This window comes from Lepisosteus platostomus, chromosome 14, assembly GCF_059453375.1.
Source record: "Lepisosteus platostomus isolate fLepPlt1 chromosome 14, fLepPlt1.hap1, whole genome shotgun sequence".
NCBI lineage: Eukaryota > Metazoa > Chordata > Actinopteri > Semionotiformes > Lepisosteidae > Lepisosteus > Lepisosteus platostomus.
In genome coordinates, this window is record NC_142624.1 from 19,189,231 (window position 1) to 19,206,642 (window position 17,412).

Here is a 17,412-nt window from a genome sequence, read left to right on the forward strand (position 1 = left end):
AAACAACCACTGAAATAAATGAATTTAATTGCAGTTCATGTAAATAATTTAAGATGCCCACTGGTTGTAGCTTGCTTTCATTTACAAAAGGTACATATTGTGTTACACAATCTCAAGGCCTTTTCATTTCTTTTCTTTAGGAAATGCATCTTATTAAAACCTTCCTTCTGGTCTTCGCAGAACAGAAAACAGGAGAAGACCTGTATGATCTTGTAAAGTAAGTGATCAACAGTAATAACTACTGCAAGATTTCACTGGCATTATTTGCAAGTTGTCTTGGTAAAAAGAGTTCTGTTCTATTAAAGTTCAGTTCTGTTATAATAGACAGTCAAAACAAGGGGCTCTTTCAATTATTTAAACACAAATTCCAGCTTCGTGTAGACTCTTGAATTGGTAGGAGCAGGAATCTGAGTCTTAAAACAGACATGACCCTTCTGTCCCTTACATACTCTGAGCTGAGTTCACAACAGTGTGTTCCATTCATTGTGAATGGGTCTTTATCATTACTTAATTGAATCTTTGTGTGTCTTAATGCTCATTGTATCTAACAGTGAAGACTAAATGACAATCTAGTGCATATTTGAAATGAAAAGCCCTTTTGCAGATGAAACCCACACAATTCACTTTAACCTAAATTGAAGAAAATTCTCAGACGAGTTCTACATTTCTCCTTCTGCTAACCATCTATTGCAAACTGCTGAATGCATATTAAGAGTCCTTTGAATGTCTATTTTAAAAAAGAATGAATCCCTTTGCAAATGTTAAATAACTGAAAGGATAAAGAAGACTTGGCCTTTTCACTAAAGATATGGTCAAAAGCAATGTAGCATAATGGACCGAGTTAAAGGCAACTGCGGATTATTTGATTCATATGATTCATAAACTAAGTCAATACAAAGCAATGTACAGTAACAGGTACATAATCTATGCGTGCATGGCACAAGTCTATGTACAAAATTTAGAATCGATATGCTCCCTTAAATCCTAAAGAAAACTTTGACCTAATTCCTACATTTGAGTTAAACTGACACACACTGTACCCCTCTAAATATAATGCAAACCTCTTTATTCATGCAGCTCAATGTTCCACTGTCACCTTGGGATAGCATCCCATACCTAAATAGAGGCAGACTTATTATCAGACAGGCATTCAAGACGCCACAGACAGACATCAGTCAAGACACATTCTTCTAAACCAGATAAAGTTCAACTGAATCCAAGGCATTTTTATGTGCTCCACTTTTAAGCGAGCTAATGGCTAGCTTTTAGAGAACTCAGCGTGGCTTTATACAAATATCAAAATATAATAGGGCCCCAAACATCTGAGAAATTAATGTCTTAAAATTAATCACTTTCAGATAAATATGCAAAACTGCTCTTTTGTGGCAGATATTGCCCTTTACCCACAATTCCACCCGCAATATTATATAACCAATAAAATGCTAAATTAGCATCTTCCACCTGTATGGGCATGTGATACATCAAAAACAAATATGCGTTATTTATTAAGGAATCAGTGAATTAAAAAATGTTAATTAACCTTATCAAGAGAAACAAAAATAAATCAAAAGGTCTTGTGAGAAAGAGTTATTGTAAATTGCATTAAATATCCAATGCATAGTTTAGTCAATGCAACCAAGCTATTTGTATCAAATACTAGATGACATTTCAAAGTTGTCTGAACACTCTATCTGAATCATAAATAAGCCTCAGTATGACCTACACGTCTTCACAGCTGGTAAAGGTGCTTCAGCCTAAATCACCAGATATGCTCCTGTCAAGCCTGACCCATAAGTGAAAAGGGTGGAGGACATGTGACAAGAATGAAAGACTGCTATGTGGGGCTTCAGAATGCCTTTAGGTAAAAAAGTGTTGGAAAAACAGCCGTGAGAACAGAAGCTCTGACAAGAGGGTATCTGGTATTTTTATCATAGTGCTGCAAGACAAGAGGCCTGAAATTTCCCACAGAAACTCTACCCTATGACTCAGAGTGTCAATGATATTCTGAAACCTTTACCATTTTTAGCAGACGATGTGTCATTGAAGAAAAGGGCTGAGGGTTTGCTTCCTCACATTATTAGTTTGATAAAATAATTAGAAAGAATATATATATTTTCTGTGTTTTACTGGTACCAAACTATTTAACGGAGGTTAGATGCCTTTAGAATGGCTGTTTTTAATGTTCAGAACAGAGGTCAAAGTGGGTGACCCATCAGATTGACAGCAGGAGGTGAACTGAGCAAATTGCTCCCTTGGGTTTAACCAAAAGCAATTACTTGCATTTTCCCAGTGGGATTTGCATTTCTCTCAAAAGCATTTGTATTTCTAATCAATGGAAGATAATTTAACTGATTAGGAACCAAGTCTTGAACAGGTTACTGGAGAAAAGGCCTTAGTCTCATTCTTTTTGGTGCTTTTAATGGTAGCGGATTAGGAATCATAACAGCCAAGACATTTATGTGCGTAAGGATGCTGCAGGAAGGAGGACTTTTTAAAATGACACATTTGTATTGAATCAGTTTTTTAATTAAATAAACAACTCTTCTTTTATGGGCAAACTTAATTTTCTAACCCGATAGAACTCTGAAATCATCAAACTAATTAGAGGAGACAGAGGGTGGGAGCCATTATCTTCATATAACTGTATATTTTGTGTTTAGGGCGATATACATTATTAAGTACTATTGATGGCAAAATGGGTAGATGTAGTAAATTGATGAGCCATCAAGATGTTCCAAAGTCAAGATAAACAACATAGGCTTGCTTGACAAGTGCCCTTAGAAATAGCAAACTGGAAAAAATACTAGTTGCTCATCAATAACATTACTTAGGATATAAAATGTAAAAATGGTCTACATACTGTATTATGCACTATTTCTATAATTACATAAAAAGTAAAAATATTAATTGAAACCTGATCCTAATCCTATATGACTTAGAAATGACTACAGTTATTCACTTTCAAGCTGATCAAATCTTTGCATCTAATGAAAGAACAATTTGGGGAGAGGTAACCAAGCCAGTTACGGCATATATAATGTGGAAGTTATAAAATGCCAGTTGCCCTCTGACAAAGCCAGTCTGGCCTGGTAAACTAATTTGTTTATTCAGACTTCAAGCTGGTGTGAAAGCACATTAACATACATCTTGGTATTCAAGGAAATCACTGACAGAACAATAGCTTACACAAAGAGCGGGATCTTTGTCTTTTTTCAATTATAGGGATGTAAAATCAGTATTAACATACCTCCGAAAAGAACCTTCCTCAATAGCTGTACTTATCATGTGAAATAAAAGAGAGCTTTGATTCTTATTCGGGCCAGAAAGTCAGATATAATTCAGGAAGTATGCCATCAATGTCAGGAGATTTACTATTTGTCATATTCTGAACTAGTTTAGACAGGGATAAAAGAACCTTTTAATACTGCTGCCTCTGCCAGACAAAGATCAAGTAAATGAAGAGAAACCTAGTATACTTCTCTTGATTAAATTTAATGTCAGAGCTACATAATTTAGAGTAAAACATCTGCAATGCAGAATTTATCTGCATTGGATCTGACATTAATAACACATATGATGATATAACATTTGGAAAATCTGTAAAATGTTCATTATTGCTAAGACCCAAAGCTAATAAATAACCAGGTTGACTCCCAATAATTTTGCCAAGATACATAAGTGGGCAGTGAATTTTCTTCTTTTATCACAAAGTTCATTTTCAGTGCAGTAGCTTCAAAAATCGTATGTTGTTGAACTTGCTCCAGAAAATCCACCTTTGTTTCCATCATTTTTCTATAATTTTAATAAAGTAGATTTATCTTTAATTACGTTTTTGACAGCAAGTGGGGGGTTTTCGAGCAAGCCACAGTTATAATAAATAAAAACTGCCCCCATAACCGCTCATTTTGTAGTCGTGTAGTACTGAAACTCACACCTGGAAACCCACTGAAGCTAAACAGGTGTGAGTCTGGTCACTACCTGGATGGAAGACCTCCTGGGAAAAACTAAGGTTGCTGCTGGAAGAGGTGTTAGTGGGGCCAGCAGGGGGTGCTCACCCTGAGGTCTATGTGTGTCCTCATGCCCCAGTATAGTGATGGGGAGACTATACTGTAAAAAAGGCTCTGTCCTTCGAATGAGATGTAAAACCAAGGTACTTACTCTCTGTGGTCATTACAAATCCCAGGGCATTTCACAAAAAAAGACTAGGGGTGAAACCCCGGCGTCCTGGCCAAATTTCCCATTGGCCCTTACTAAGCCTCCTAATAATCCCCATCTATGAATTAGCTTCATTACTCTGCTCACATCCCCACTGAAAGCTGATGTGTGGTGAGCGTTCTGGCGCACTATGGGTGCTGTCGCATCATCCAGGTGGATGCTGCACATTGGTAGTGGTGGAGAGGAGTTCCCATTACCTGTAAAGCGCTTTGAGTGTAGTGTCCAGAAAAGCGCTATATAAGTGTAAGCTATTATAAAAAACAGTGAAGAGCAAACAAGAATCCATCAGTTGACATAAATCATAACAAAATAATAACGGTGAACTGATAATGACATGGGTAGCATCAGAATGATAACAGTGATGGAAACAAACTTAGTTTCAAACTCAAATGGAGAGGCTTCTTTTCCTGGAACTTGGTAGACAACATTAATTTTATGGGATGCAGTCAATGACTTCATTAAAGACGAAGACTTCATTTCACAGTACTTGCTTCACAACTACAGAAATATAATTACAATTACTAAGAATTTGTTGCTTAGAGTTTGTGCTGAATTTAGCACATGTAAATCTAGGCATTTTTTTTTACTTTAAAGGCAGTTAACCTAATCACTAAAGGCTTTACTGCCACACAGATAAATATTTCAACTTTTTTCATTCTAAATTCTGCAGTTTGGAAACTTGGTATTATTGGGGTAGTTGTCTGAGGTTTCTCTAATCATTTCATTTCCCTGAACTTTTCCCTGCAAAGGCAGCTGTATTTGAGACCTCAATTAGCCTCAATGCGGTCCTCTTCTACTTGAAATGACACTGCCATTAACAAAGGTTTGAAGGATTCCTTTCATTTATAATGGTTCGAAAAAATAAGATCCAGCAAGCATCATATCATCTCTTTTATTTAGCGGGATGCCTAGCTATAACATGCTAAAAGACCATATTTATGGTTTTATAGTCAGTTTTTCTGCAAGAAAAGACCACAAACTGTTACTTAAGTCTCAGTTACCAAGGCATTAGGGGTCTTACACCTGATAACATTTTCTGCCTCCTTCACATGCGGCTACAGACAATGTATTGCCAACTGCCAATATGTTGTTTTTTCACTGTACACAGGATCAGATTTAAATCAGGTTTTATTATTATTTTAGATACCAAACCTTTAACAATGGCGTCAAATGGTTGGGAACATTAAAGTTTGCAATGTTAAATATCAGCCTACCTCTGTTTGAAGCCCTGGTCAAAATGCTTCATATCCATTGAGATTTACATACTATCATTTTCTCACTTGAACCTTTTCAAGATATGCTCCTTTTCAATCTATAATTCCCCAACCTCTCTTTGGAATGCATACTAGAATTTTGGAATTCTCATCATAAGCAATGCAACCACATAATAAATTTCAGCTCTGTGTTAAAGATATGTAGCAGCCATTTTGTTTCTAAAATTTTATTTTTTAAATGCCTGTGTTTTGTGATCGGACACTCTCTGGTAATCCAATCGAAAATCGCTGTCTGGCCTCTTCATATGAATATTTACTTTGCACTAGTATTACACTTTTCAGACTGTATTTTGGTTTCTTGATTAAGTCATTATTTATGACTTGGTGTTTGATTAAAATACTCAAAAAGTTCCAGAAAACATGGTATTCACAATCTTGTAATTATCATCATCCTAAACTCCTTACAGGTGATTTATCTTTCTCTGCTTTCATTTTTTTCAATAAAGGAATTTTAGCAGATTTTAATGAGGATGGTCTTACTCATTCCAGGGTTCAAGCTTCTTTCTTTTCTGACTTCACAACAATTGCATTATCTAGTTGATTTTAGGGGTAGAATTCCTGAAGCACATGTTAAAATTTGGAAAGGGGGCTTGAAGATTGAGACTCAATGATTTTGGAACTTTTGCAACACCAGCAACTTTGAGTTTGAAGTGATAGAACAAATGAAGAAAAAAAAACATACCAAAAATCTGTCTGGATCAGCTCCTCCAGCTTGTCCTACGAAGACTCCTGCTCCACCTTCCAGTTCCATCTCATCAGGGGAACGCTCAAATCGGACCAGGATGGGATCGGAGTCACACGTGCTGTAGAACATTACCTCATCATCTTTCACACTGATGGAAAAACGTGTCCAGCGGTTGGCAAGAGATGGCACGCTGAAACTAGCTGCCTCATAAGAGGTTTGGGATCCAGGCTCAGTGTAGTAAAACTGTACCCTCTGTTTTTCTCCTTGCACTGCAGACAACTTGACACCCACATACATGATCTGCTGAGAGGCATCTGTGATGGAGAAAATCACACCTGCCTTTTTGGAGGTTGGCTGAAGGTTAAAGAGGAGGGAAAAGTCCCGATAAAAAGGACTGGGCAAGTGTGCTCTTGCAAGCTGGCCAGTGTTGGAGTCGGGACCAAAGACATAGCCAGGGCTATTGTCAGGGCCAAAGATTTTGGTGATTTGTTCTGGTGGAGGATCACCAATGAGTTGCAGTAATGTAACGCCACTTTCACCTGCAAGACAAAGACCACAAACTATTAGTCTGAAATATTTACACTGATTGATGTAAAGGCCAAAGAATTTGTTAGTGAGTTGTTGCTATTAATTTTCAACAGATTTTCTAAGCATGTTTTTCAAGGCGTGGCCACGTACATTAAAATGTTTCATGAACGTAAGTCATCTAACTGTATCTTAGAGAACAAGATGCATCGACACTACTCTGGGTGGTCTGGCAGTAAAAAAGATAAGGAAATCTTTTCACTTAATTCTTGCTTGGGTAAAGTCTACTAATAATACTTAAAGTAGTTTTTTTGTAACTTGACAGAGAAACAATATAGCCATGAAAAGGTTTCTGTTAATTTGAATTATTTCTTATTTATCTGTTTCTTATTTATCTGTTAAGCACACCAAATACCATAAATGTTCTAGTATAATATGGTTAAATAATTCAGATCTGTTACTGAGATCTGACCTGTGAGCATTCTCATGTAACTGCGGTAATACAGGAAATTAATGTCCACTGAGTAAAGACATTTATCATCCAAACAGAAGTAAGCTAATGTTATGCAGTAGGTTGCAAGTCAATTAAGCCAAAAAAAGGGTTAGAGAAAAAAGGAAAAATGGAAAATAAGAAAAATAAAAAAAACCCAAGACAGAAATAGGCATGAAGAGATGGATGAAATTATAAATCACTACATGATTTAAGCAGTTTTGCATCTCTAAGAAGTCCCAACATACTGTTTCTTGGGGAGGTACAAGTTAAAACTATCCTATCCCCACTGGTTGGTTTAAAATAATTGTAAAAAATGGAATTACAGAGAAATCTGATAGGAGAAGCAATTACACTAAATTGTCATTTATAAGTAAAATAAAAGGACAGTTTGTGTACTACACTAATTTATTTTCTTTGAGCTGCTTTGGAATTACCCTTCCACTAGGATATGTAATAAACAATGTTCAGCTGATCTAGTGCATGAAGATGATAATAATAATAATAATAATAATAATAATAATAATAATAATAATAATAATTATTATTATTATTATTATTATTATTATTATAAGTATTCTTTTTTATGCAGTATTTTGAAAGTCAATTTCTGGTTAAGTGTTTTGAACTCTGCCCAGTTTACAAAGTATTTATTTTAAAAAAAATATTTAAAGAAGTTACAATACCATTAGACTTAGTTACAGGTTAGTGTTCATCAAATGAAAGTTTTGATGAATACACTTTAATTCATGCTTATATATTTAATGTTTGCATTTGTTAGTGCCTAGGTTAGTGCAATGTTCTTCTCAGCACTCTGATCCTGAAGCCACTCAAGCAGTGAGACGAGGATTCAAGTGCTGTGGTACATAGAATTTTCTTTTGAGAAACAAATTCTTTATCCTTTATATAGTACAGTAGAAGTCTGAACTTGTTGTCTGGCAAAATCTAGCATCCAAGACACCACAGTGTTTAAATAATGGCCAAATTGGCCTCTTTCCCTTCAGAAAGAAAAAACAAATGCCACATGAAAACCCAGAAAAAGAACATTTCCTGTTTTATATCTGACTGGGATTAAATCCTTTGAGATGATGGACCATTATACACATTAGAAATTGCTCCATTTCAAATTAACAGGCCCACAGAAACTGTACAATCAGTAACTAATTTTCTTTGACTTGCAGAACAAGAACACTACAGGGGGCAGTTTAATTCAATAAAGCTGTCACAACTTTCATAAATTAAGATGACATAAATCGCAGCCAGACCCAAGGCACGAATAAACATTGCTGGAACACTACTGTTTTATCAAAACAACCATGGCAAGGAAAACATTACATTTTCCCAAAAGGCACATCTGCTTATAACCCATAACCATAAGACATGCAGCTGTCTTAAAATATCTGTACTTATTTCCTTTCAGTCCGGAGATGAGGGAAAACTATGTCTGTATTTCTGCTAAGATAAATGAACAAGGGTAAAACAAATACTTGTGAGTTCTTAGAGTGTCCACGGAGTTCAGCAAGTTGCGCCAAAAACATCCAAGTTTTTTTCTGTTCACTATACCCCTGATAATCCTACTTGACATCTTAACTAATTATTCTCATCTATCCAATAAACACTTCCTCAATTTCGGAAATACAAGTTAATCTATAATACAGTTTGTAAGCATGGGAAATCCTCATGACATCGTTTTAAATTAGGGGATAAAAATGCCAATTATCAAAAATCAAGCTTTACTGGATCGACACGCTGCCAGTGTAGCTAATCAGGTATTGAGCAGGATTTGTATGAAATTATTTTGTATTCCAATGCTGTGTGCTGAAACATTCAACAACACATTTCCTCAGAACAAAATGGTTAGATATAGTGTGCTCATTAAAATCTGGCTAATGCTAGAAGAGGCTACTAATTTGAAAAAAAAAACACCTTCAAGGATGTTAAGCATTACACGTCACAGTTCAGCTCACCAGTACCTCTATTGCGACTTTTTCCTGTTCACATTGAGCTCTGGAACCTTGTGAAGTTACAAATTCTGAACTGGTGACAAGAACACTCTACTGTAGATTAATAAATATGGGATTAATAACCCCAGTTATATGGATGTAGTTTGAATATGTCAAGAAAAATAGCTCAGTTTCCAAAAGGTGTTTATACTTAGCCATTGTTTTTTACCTTAATCATTCCAAAAACAACAGTAAAGAACAAGACACAAAGAAAAGTAGACAAATTTGAATTGAACTTGAACCTTCTTCAAGTGAGGAGACAAAGAATCCAATGGTTTAGTTCCCTTGGCTTTTCACAAGGAAAGCCAATCTTGTAAAACCTTCCTGTGTCAAACCTTTTTTACAGTATACAGTAGATACACCTCCCACAGAGGTGACACCACAACCCAAATAGTTGTGTGCATGGCCATGACAGAGCAATTACTGTTGAGCAGGGGTCACCATCTCTGCTCCTGAAGAGCTTTTATTCTACCGTTTATTGTATATAGTAATAAGACACCAATTGCATCACTTTCTAAAGATCTAGAACAAATTCATTGTAATCTATCAAAAGGGTGTTTATTTAATTATGTGTTTTAGAGGTCATTAACAATGACAATCTGAAGATCATTTGGCCGGGAAGAGCTCCCTTAAATGAACAAATTAGTTTGCTCTGCCTCGATGTAAGGCAACAGGGCATACAGTACAGATAGATGCTTTGCAGCAAATAATACAGAATTTAATGGGGTTTTTTTTCTAATAGTTTCTTTTAAGACCACAGTGGAATGAGAATAATCTCTAGGCAGTTAATGAACTTTAAACTGCAATGACAACAATCGCACAGAAGTCTCTTCCTGTGTGGCTTTCTGCAGCTTAAGGACTATTATAATTTACTAGAACATGCCAGGAAAAGGCCAGTTGTGACTTGCAAAAGAAGACAAAACTCCCTGAAATAAACTTTGAGCTATAATTTAGTTGACTTTGTACCAACCATTTGAGCTCTAATAAATAAAAGTTCCTGATATGGTACTAAGATTAACAACAGGGGAATATTAATATTTTTGAGAAAATGTCTTAAAATCATTATAGATTCTTTTTTTTTTTCATGGAGTCATTTTTGTTGTTTTCAGATCATGTGAAGCATTAACTACTAGGCAGATTACACACAATTTCTGAAATGAATAGAATTTTCCTGCATTTCCAGAACACAAATAGGTTTAAAGATCACATTACTACAGATGGTAGCATACACTAACAGCTTACACTGCTGTGCTGTGTTCTTGCCAAGGTTCTGCATGTTTTCTTGTTATCATTATAAGATACACATGTATTTTAAACATTCCAGCTTCTCAACAGAACACAGTTAATCTACTACACATTCCAGATGTGTATCTGTTACAGTTACATTTCAAACATGGCAGTTTTGATTTCTATAACCCTAAGCACATCAGTTTAGATCTGGGCTGATTTCCAAACATCAATTGCATGATAAGGTACTGTTGTTATGGTATTGTGTGTGTGTTTAATGGATTCTAAGAAACTGTTATATTCATGTTATATGATCTCTAATATCTAAGCTCTTTAAGGTTCATTTTAAAGGATATGTTTTTAATATTGATAGGCACAGTGATTAGTGCCTCTTTTCAATTCCTGGGGTGCTATATGTGTGGAGTTTGCATGTTCTTCCATGCTGACATTGGTTTCCTCCAGGTGCTCCAGTTTCCTTCCACAGTACAAAGACATGCTGGTAGGCAGATGGGTTTCTATAAAAAAGTGGCCTTGCTGTGAGTGTGTTTGTGTCTCTGTGTACTCTGTGTACTCTGTGATGGGCTGACCTCCTTTCCAGGGTGTATCCCACCTTGCACCCAATGCTTCCTGGGATATGGGATATGTGATACTTCAAATAAGTGGTTATTGAAAGTGATGTGGTGTTTTTCATACTTGAAAATACCCAGAGTTTGTAAGGCCACATCTCCAAAAGTAATAAAGATATAAATAGTGCTAACAACTCCTTTTTAGGAGTTAACGGGTAAAAGATCTTGGGAAAATTAAATCACATGTAATATCTGATAGCAGTTAAACATTTAGCTTGTAGCTAAAGTACACTTGTTTCTAAAATTATTCTGTTAGTCCAGCATAATTAAAAACAGACCAACAATTTCAAACTAAAATCTTTTAAGACAGAATTTAAGATTTTAAGATTATAATAAGACCCAGTTCCTGAATTTATGCTTTACTCTATAATGATGCACATTTAAAATCTGAAATATTTTTTCTTTACATTTCTTCACTTCTGGTAAATATTCTTTCAGAGAAAGATAATTCCATAATGCGTAGGCAATTTAGCAGGCTTTAGTTTTTTGTAAAATGTTTAGTTTCAAAGGTTTTGCAGATCAATTCACAGCTAATTGAAATTTAGTTATTCTTACAACTAATTCCATATGGCTAGAATGTAGCTTTGTAAACCACTTTTCAGTGACTAAAGATATTATATTATATATTATAATTGTAAGATAATATTACAATTAAATCCAAACATTGAAGATCTCATTCATCATCAAATGAGTCGCTTTAAAATGAATTGCAACAATATAAAGGCATAGGAAATTTTCAATTTTAGCCAATGTCTGTAAACTTTTAACCACAAAGGGAACCCTACAGGACTCATACAGCATGTACAGTAGCTCAGCTATCTAACTTCTTACTTTCTGCATGGTCAGTATAGCACAGTGCTCCACTTGCCTTAATCAATATGTCTTTCAGTATCTTGGCCTATAAATTAGGTAATTGATCATGATATCTATTGAGGCATGAATCTCTACCTCCACTGGTTAACCCCTGACAACCAAATAACTATGTTTCAACTTTATGTGCTCCTCAGCCAAAGAAACAAATTATTTCTAAAGGGGTTTTCAGGAATTCTAGCCTTTCTTTGAAATACCAAAATGGAATGGTTTTTTCTAGGTTTCCTTATGGGATCACAAGGACAAATATTTTTTCTATAACTTTTTCAATATCAATATAAAATATAACAGGCTACAAAAAGTGATTTGTTATACATCTGAAACTGTTGCAATGAGACTCTGTCACACAATTGAGAATATGGGAATAAAGGTCATTTGGGGATTTCAGAACATTAGTGTCTACTGTCAATGTGCTACTCTACAGTATTTCATGGGAAAATACCAAACATCTAGAAGAATCTGATTTATCATGCTGCACTTCAGTCTCTATGGCTACTCAGTCACCAATCAAAACATCTCCTTTGGGCTCCTAAAATTGTCTTAATCTTTTCTCATACTGTGACAAACAGCTTACAGTAGGAATATTCAAACCAGAGCCAAGGTTTAAATGTGGATGTTAACCCTCCCATCCACCCAAAAATGGACCTGGAATTTTGTAACATAAACCTATTTAATTTTTAGTGCTCCATAAAAATACAAGCCAATCAAAAAATTCTAAATATTTTCTGACTCCTGTAACACTACTGTAACCACACAAGAAGAAAAGGAAATTTCTCTTTAAACTGAATTTAGTTAAAAACAAAATATCAGAAGTTGTTTTTAGTAACTACATTGGCATGGCCCATTTATAATATAGCCTCTTTGGCAGTGTTAAAATATTTTTAACCTCTGGTCCTGGCTTTTGTTTTTAGATTGAAGTCATTGTAATCACAGCACTGTCTGGTTTGCATGATCCTGCTGGAAAATCAACACTTCAAGACTGACTTTAAAAAAAATGGAGAAAATGCTAGCAAAAGGGACTTCATCAATGTTTCTTTGAACTGTATGGTAGTCCAGAATCTGCACCAGAAGTGTTCTTGTGTTAAGAGCAGTGCTAACTGCCACCCCATCTTGCCACCCTAGTGTGATGATTTCTCCTGACCTTGTGCCTCTTGCCTGATTGGTTAAGCATCAGATGCCCACAATTCTCTTGAGGACAGAATGATTATGGAAAATGAAAGGATCTTCACGCTTCCACCACCATAGCTTGTGATGTCTCCAGCCTTCCATCAGGACTAATAAGGGCAAAACAGAATTTATCAGTGAATAAAACATTCCACCACAGATGCTTTTTGGCCTGCAGAAGATTTCATCTCTCACCTGCTCCTGAACTGCCTCTGAGCAGATACTGTAGAACGTTTTTGTATGTAGTGTGTGCAGAGAATGAGCAGCACAGATTCTAATTACATACACATTATTTCTTCCCGAGATTTTTTGTGCTTTAGCTAATCTGAAAATGAATATGCAGATAGATATTATAGTTATCAGTCTGTGTAGTGACCCTCTGCTTTCCAGGAAGCAGCCTGTCCTTTACTGAAATAGTTTACCGATTGTAGAAGCAGAATATCCCATTTTATGGATATACCCTTTCGCAAACAGGCCACCTTCAATCATGCTAACAGCAGCCAGGAATATGAGTTACTTAATTAAAATAATGCCTTTTAATAATAGTAATTATGCAGAATCTTGAAGTCATTTCAGCAATATTACCTCAACTAAATACCACCAGTGTTTTTATGAAATCACATGCTTGAGGTCACTATTTTGGCAGCCCAAGGAACAACAGCACAAAGCTGCTGACAATTTTAGATGTAAATAACATGCACTGTTTCAAGCCTAATAAGCTCTTTATGCAAAACTGAAGATTGGTGTATCAGTATACTACAAAGCTCGTTCTCCTGGATATCTGGCTAAGGAGTGTTTTATAGTCTTCTGACTATTTCAGAGTCCATAAACCTATTATCAACTGAATACCAGGATGAGGTTATGGGTTTTGCTATTAACGGTGCCAACAGTATATACAAATTATAGTTAGAATGCCACATGAATATGGCAAACAGTCAGAACATAAATTAGAAGTGGCTTTTTGGCAGAAATCTCAGATCTATTTAACAATGTTTTATTTATACCTTTGCATTTGACTACACCTTTTATATGTCCTAATATGGTAAGGAAGATGGAAAAAAAAAACAAAGGAAAAATGGCCTACACAAAATGTGGTTGTTAATGAGGCAGAAAGTAAAAGAAGAAGCCAAAATATATTTCTCCTGCTTTACATGGACAGCTCTGCAGGCCAGGCCCTGAAGGCACATTAAGTAGGCGCCAGGGATACAGAGCTGAAAAGGAATTACAATCACAAGCCAAGGCACCTCTCTGTAAGAATGTGGACTGAAAATGCACTAGTACTTTCAAGTAAATAGCATTACATGTATACTAATAGAAATCACATTAAAATGTATCTTTTCCAGTATTGAAGGAAAGAAGTGTGCAGGTACTTACATTACAACTCTTGAAATGTTCATCATAATGATATAAAAAGACCTGATCAATATTGAATTTAACCCATTTAAAATAATAAAGTCTACATTTGTTAGCTTATTATCATGAAAATATGTTTTGATGGATTTATCATACCACAACGTATGTAAGACAGCAATACATTTCTGGGAGAAGGAATGCTGCATTTGTTGAGAGACTGTTCTTAATTGGAGCCTCCCTGCATCACTATTTTAGTTGACATTCTTACTGAAGAATGTCAACTGCAGTAGTTCCCAGGCCCAATTAAAAAAATATCACCGTGTAAGTAAAGCAAAATTATTACCTCACCAAGGCGCTAACAGATGGTAAAATATAATCACAGCTAACTCCTTCTTGGAATGGCAAATGTTTTATGACCCAATACATTTCAATACTACCCCTCCATCTCCCTGTGGGCTACTCTCAAAACTCTACTCCCAAAGTACAGATGTGAACCACATGACCCTCTGCGACAGACAGCTGCAAGTTATCCAGTACAAAGAATGCTTTCTTGGCAAAACTCTTCTATTAAAGCTGATACAGTTAATTGTTGAATTGTACATATCAGTCATCTCGGTAAAATTAGTGTAAAATGTTAGGCTCCCATTCAATAGTCTATCTGAAATAATTTTGCCATCCTGTCTAATACCAATCAAAGAATGCCTTGTGAAAAAGAGACAAAAGAACCTCTTACCCATTATCTTATTTATAGAATACAATTGATAGTCGTTTGAAATTGGCTGATAGCTCTCATGCATATACCCCCTCCCCCCCTTAACAAAAACCCAGAGAAATAGAATACACATGAGCTCATTTTTCAGAGTAGTTTAGCTCATAAAAGACAGTGAAGAAACAGACCCCTCACTTGACTTGATAATAAGTGACTTGATTATGATAATCACTTAAAATTCAAGGTTGTATTATTTCAGTGTAAGATAAAGTCCTAAAATACTATTGGTTTTACAAGCATTAAACAAAAACTGATACATTTCAGCGTAAAAAATGTAAAAATCTTTCTCCTTTAAAATGATAGATGCAAGTGAGAAATAAAGTTCACAGGATCATTGAAAGCAGGTAAGTATGGAAACTCAATGAAGCCAACTATACAGATGTCGAATTTCTCCACACAAAAACTGTTTTCTTCATGGTGATTTTAAATTCTATAGGGCTGCTCTTAGGGAATTCTTCACAATACTGACAGTCCGTTCATTTATTAAGACTGAAAATGACACACATCCTGAAGTGGGCGCTAAAATAACCTTTTCAGACATGCAATGATACCAGTACTATGACAGATATTTAAAAGAATAAACTTATAAATAAAAGTTATTTTGAAAAAGGAAGGACACCAGAAAAAATAGACCATGAAAGCATATAGTTCTAAAAGGTACTGACTTGCATGGCCTGGATTGGGCTACAACTAAATGAAGTGGAACATCCATGTTTGCCCCTGAATAAAGACCAGAGGATTAAAAGGTTGACATTTTACCATTCCTGCACCACAAAGGAACAAGGTCAATTAAACCTTATTCAAAGCCTTGCTCTGGTTCATTGTTTTTTTCTAGCTTTTAAGGCAATCATTAAAGAAAGCTAAACTGAACACAGACCAAAACAGAGCCATGTTTCCCTTCTTGGCCTTCCTGGAATGAAAGGTAGGGTCACCCACTCTGGCACAAGAACTGTATTATGTTTGTAAAGGAAAGTAACAAAGGTAATGAGTTAAACATGCACAAGAATTTGACCTATGTGATCTAGATCAGAGACCAAGATATGATATAAATCAGGGATCTAAATTCTGCACAAAATCCCCTATTTTGTTACCACAATTCTTTAAACTTTTTATTTTCATAGATCAATAATCCTTGGTTTCCTCAGTGCTATTGATACATTATTGCTATCCTATGGCTTTACTTGTCTTAAGACCTCACATTAGCCTAGCATTTAATAATGTTCCGACATAGTAGGGAATAACACAATCAGCCCTCTAATTTCTAAATAAGACCTAACAATTTAATTGTGCTATGGGGATTATTCTTATGTCTACACCAATGCCACATCTTCAAAACTCGACAATAGGTACTTTCATAGACATGTCACCTAATAACAGCAACCCTTTTACCTGTTTAACAGATTTGTTAATACTGTTTATCATTTTAAAGCTTTTTAAATAGAACACATCTAAAGCATGGGTAGATCAGACTGCTTTTGGCAGTCATTTGTCCAATTACATAACAGTAATATGAGAAGTCTCAGACCAGTTGTTCAAAGACCTTGAGACATGTGAATTATGATAAGCTATACATCACATTAAATCTGTAAAGAAACTCTATATACAACATTGTCTTTCCTGAAAGAAGACACGTGAGTAAAGCAGTGTAAACTTCAGTACCCAAAAGTATATGGGCAGATCCCTCTCTTTAATACCAGGGATGTTAATTACAGTAGCGAGAAACACAGCTATGGGCCTCTCCATCAAGAGACTAAGAGGCAAATCTGCCTGAGATACACTGGTACAGTGTTACAGGTAAGATATTCCAGATACTTCTGAAGGAGCTGGTTCTCTCTCATAAACAATGACCTTAAATATATACAATCTTGAACAGACAGGCTTTTTTAATGATCTGACAATCTTATTTGTTTTCGTGCAAAATAATAAACATTGTGAAGTATTCACTTTCATATTTGAATGTAGTGCCCCTTTTAAATCAAATGCTAATAGTGTGTAATTAATATTAGTTTACCAAGATCATTACAATAATGCTTTACTATAAATCCAACATAGCAGGTACATGTTAGGTACATAAAGCGGTACTGTGCTAAAATTAGCAGATGTTTCCACTTGAGAATAACAAAATAAACAGTGAAAGACTTTTGCAAAGCACCCAATCTGTTAGAAGAAAGATGTTCTAATGTTCCAAAAATGGAATATCTAAAGGGCATC

The 17,412-nt window shown here is 35.4% G+C and overlaps 1 protein-coding gene across 5 annotated transcripts in view; it reads right to left on the reverse strand.

Annotated features, from left to right (window-relative positions):
- col18a1b (collagen type XVIII alpha 1 chain b) overlaps positions 1-17,412 on the reverse strand; it is a 147,885-nt gene that overhangs the window by 55,561 nt on the left and 74,912 nt on the right. For all 5 annotated transcript variants that reach the window (XM_088607369.1, XM_088607367.1, XM_088607366.1 and 2 more), the window contains one exon: positions 6,172-6,713. In XM_088607369.1, the coding sequence (XP_088463495.1) occupies positions 6,172-6,713 (542 nt within the window). The remainder of the gene's footprint in view (positions 1-6,171; positions 6,714-17,412) is intronic.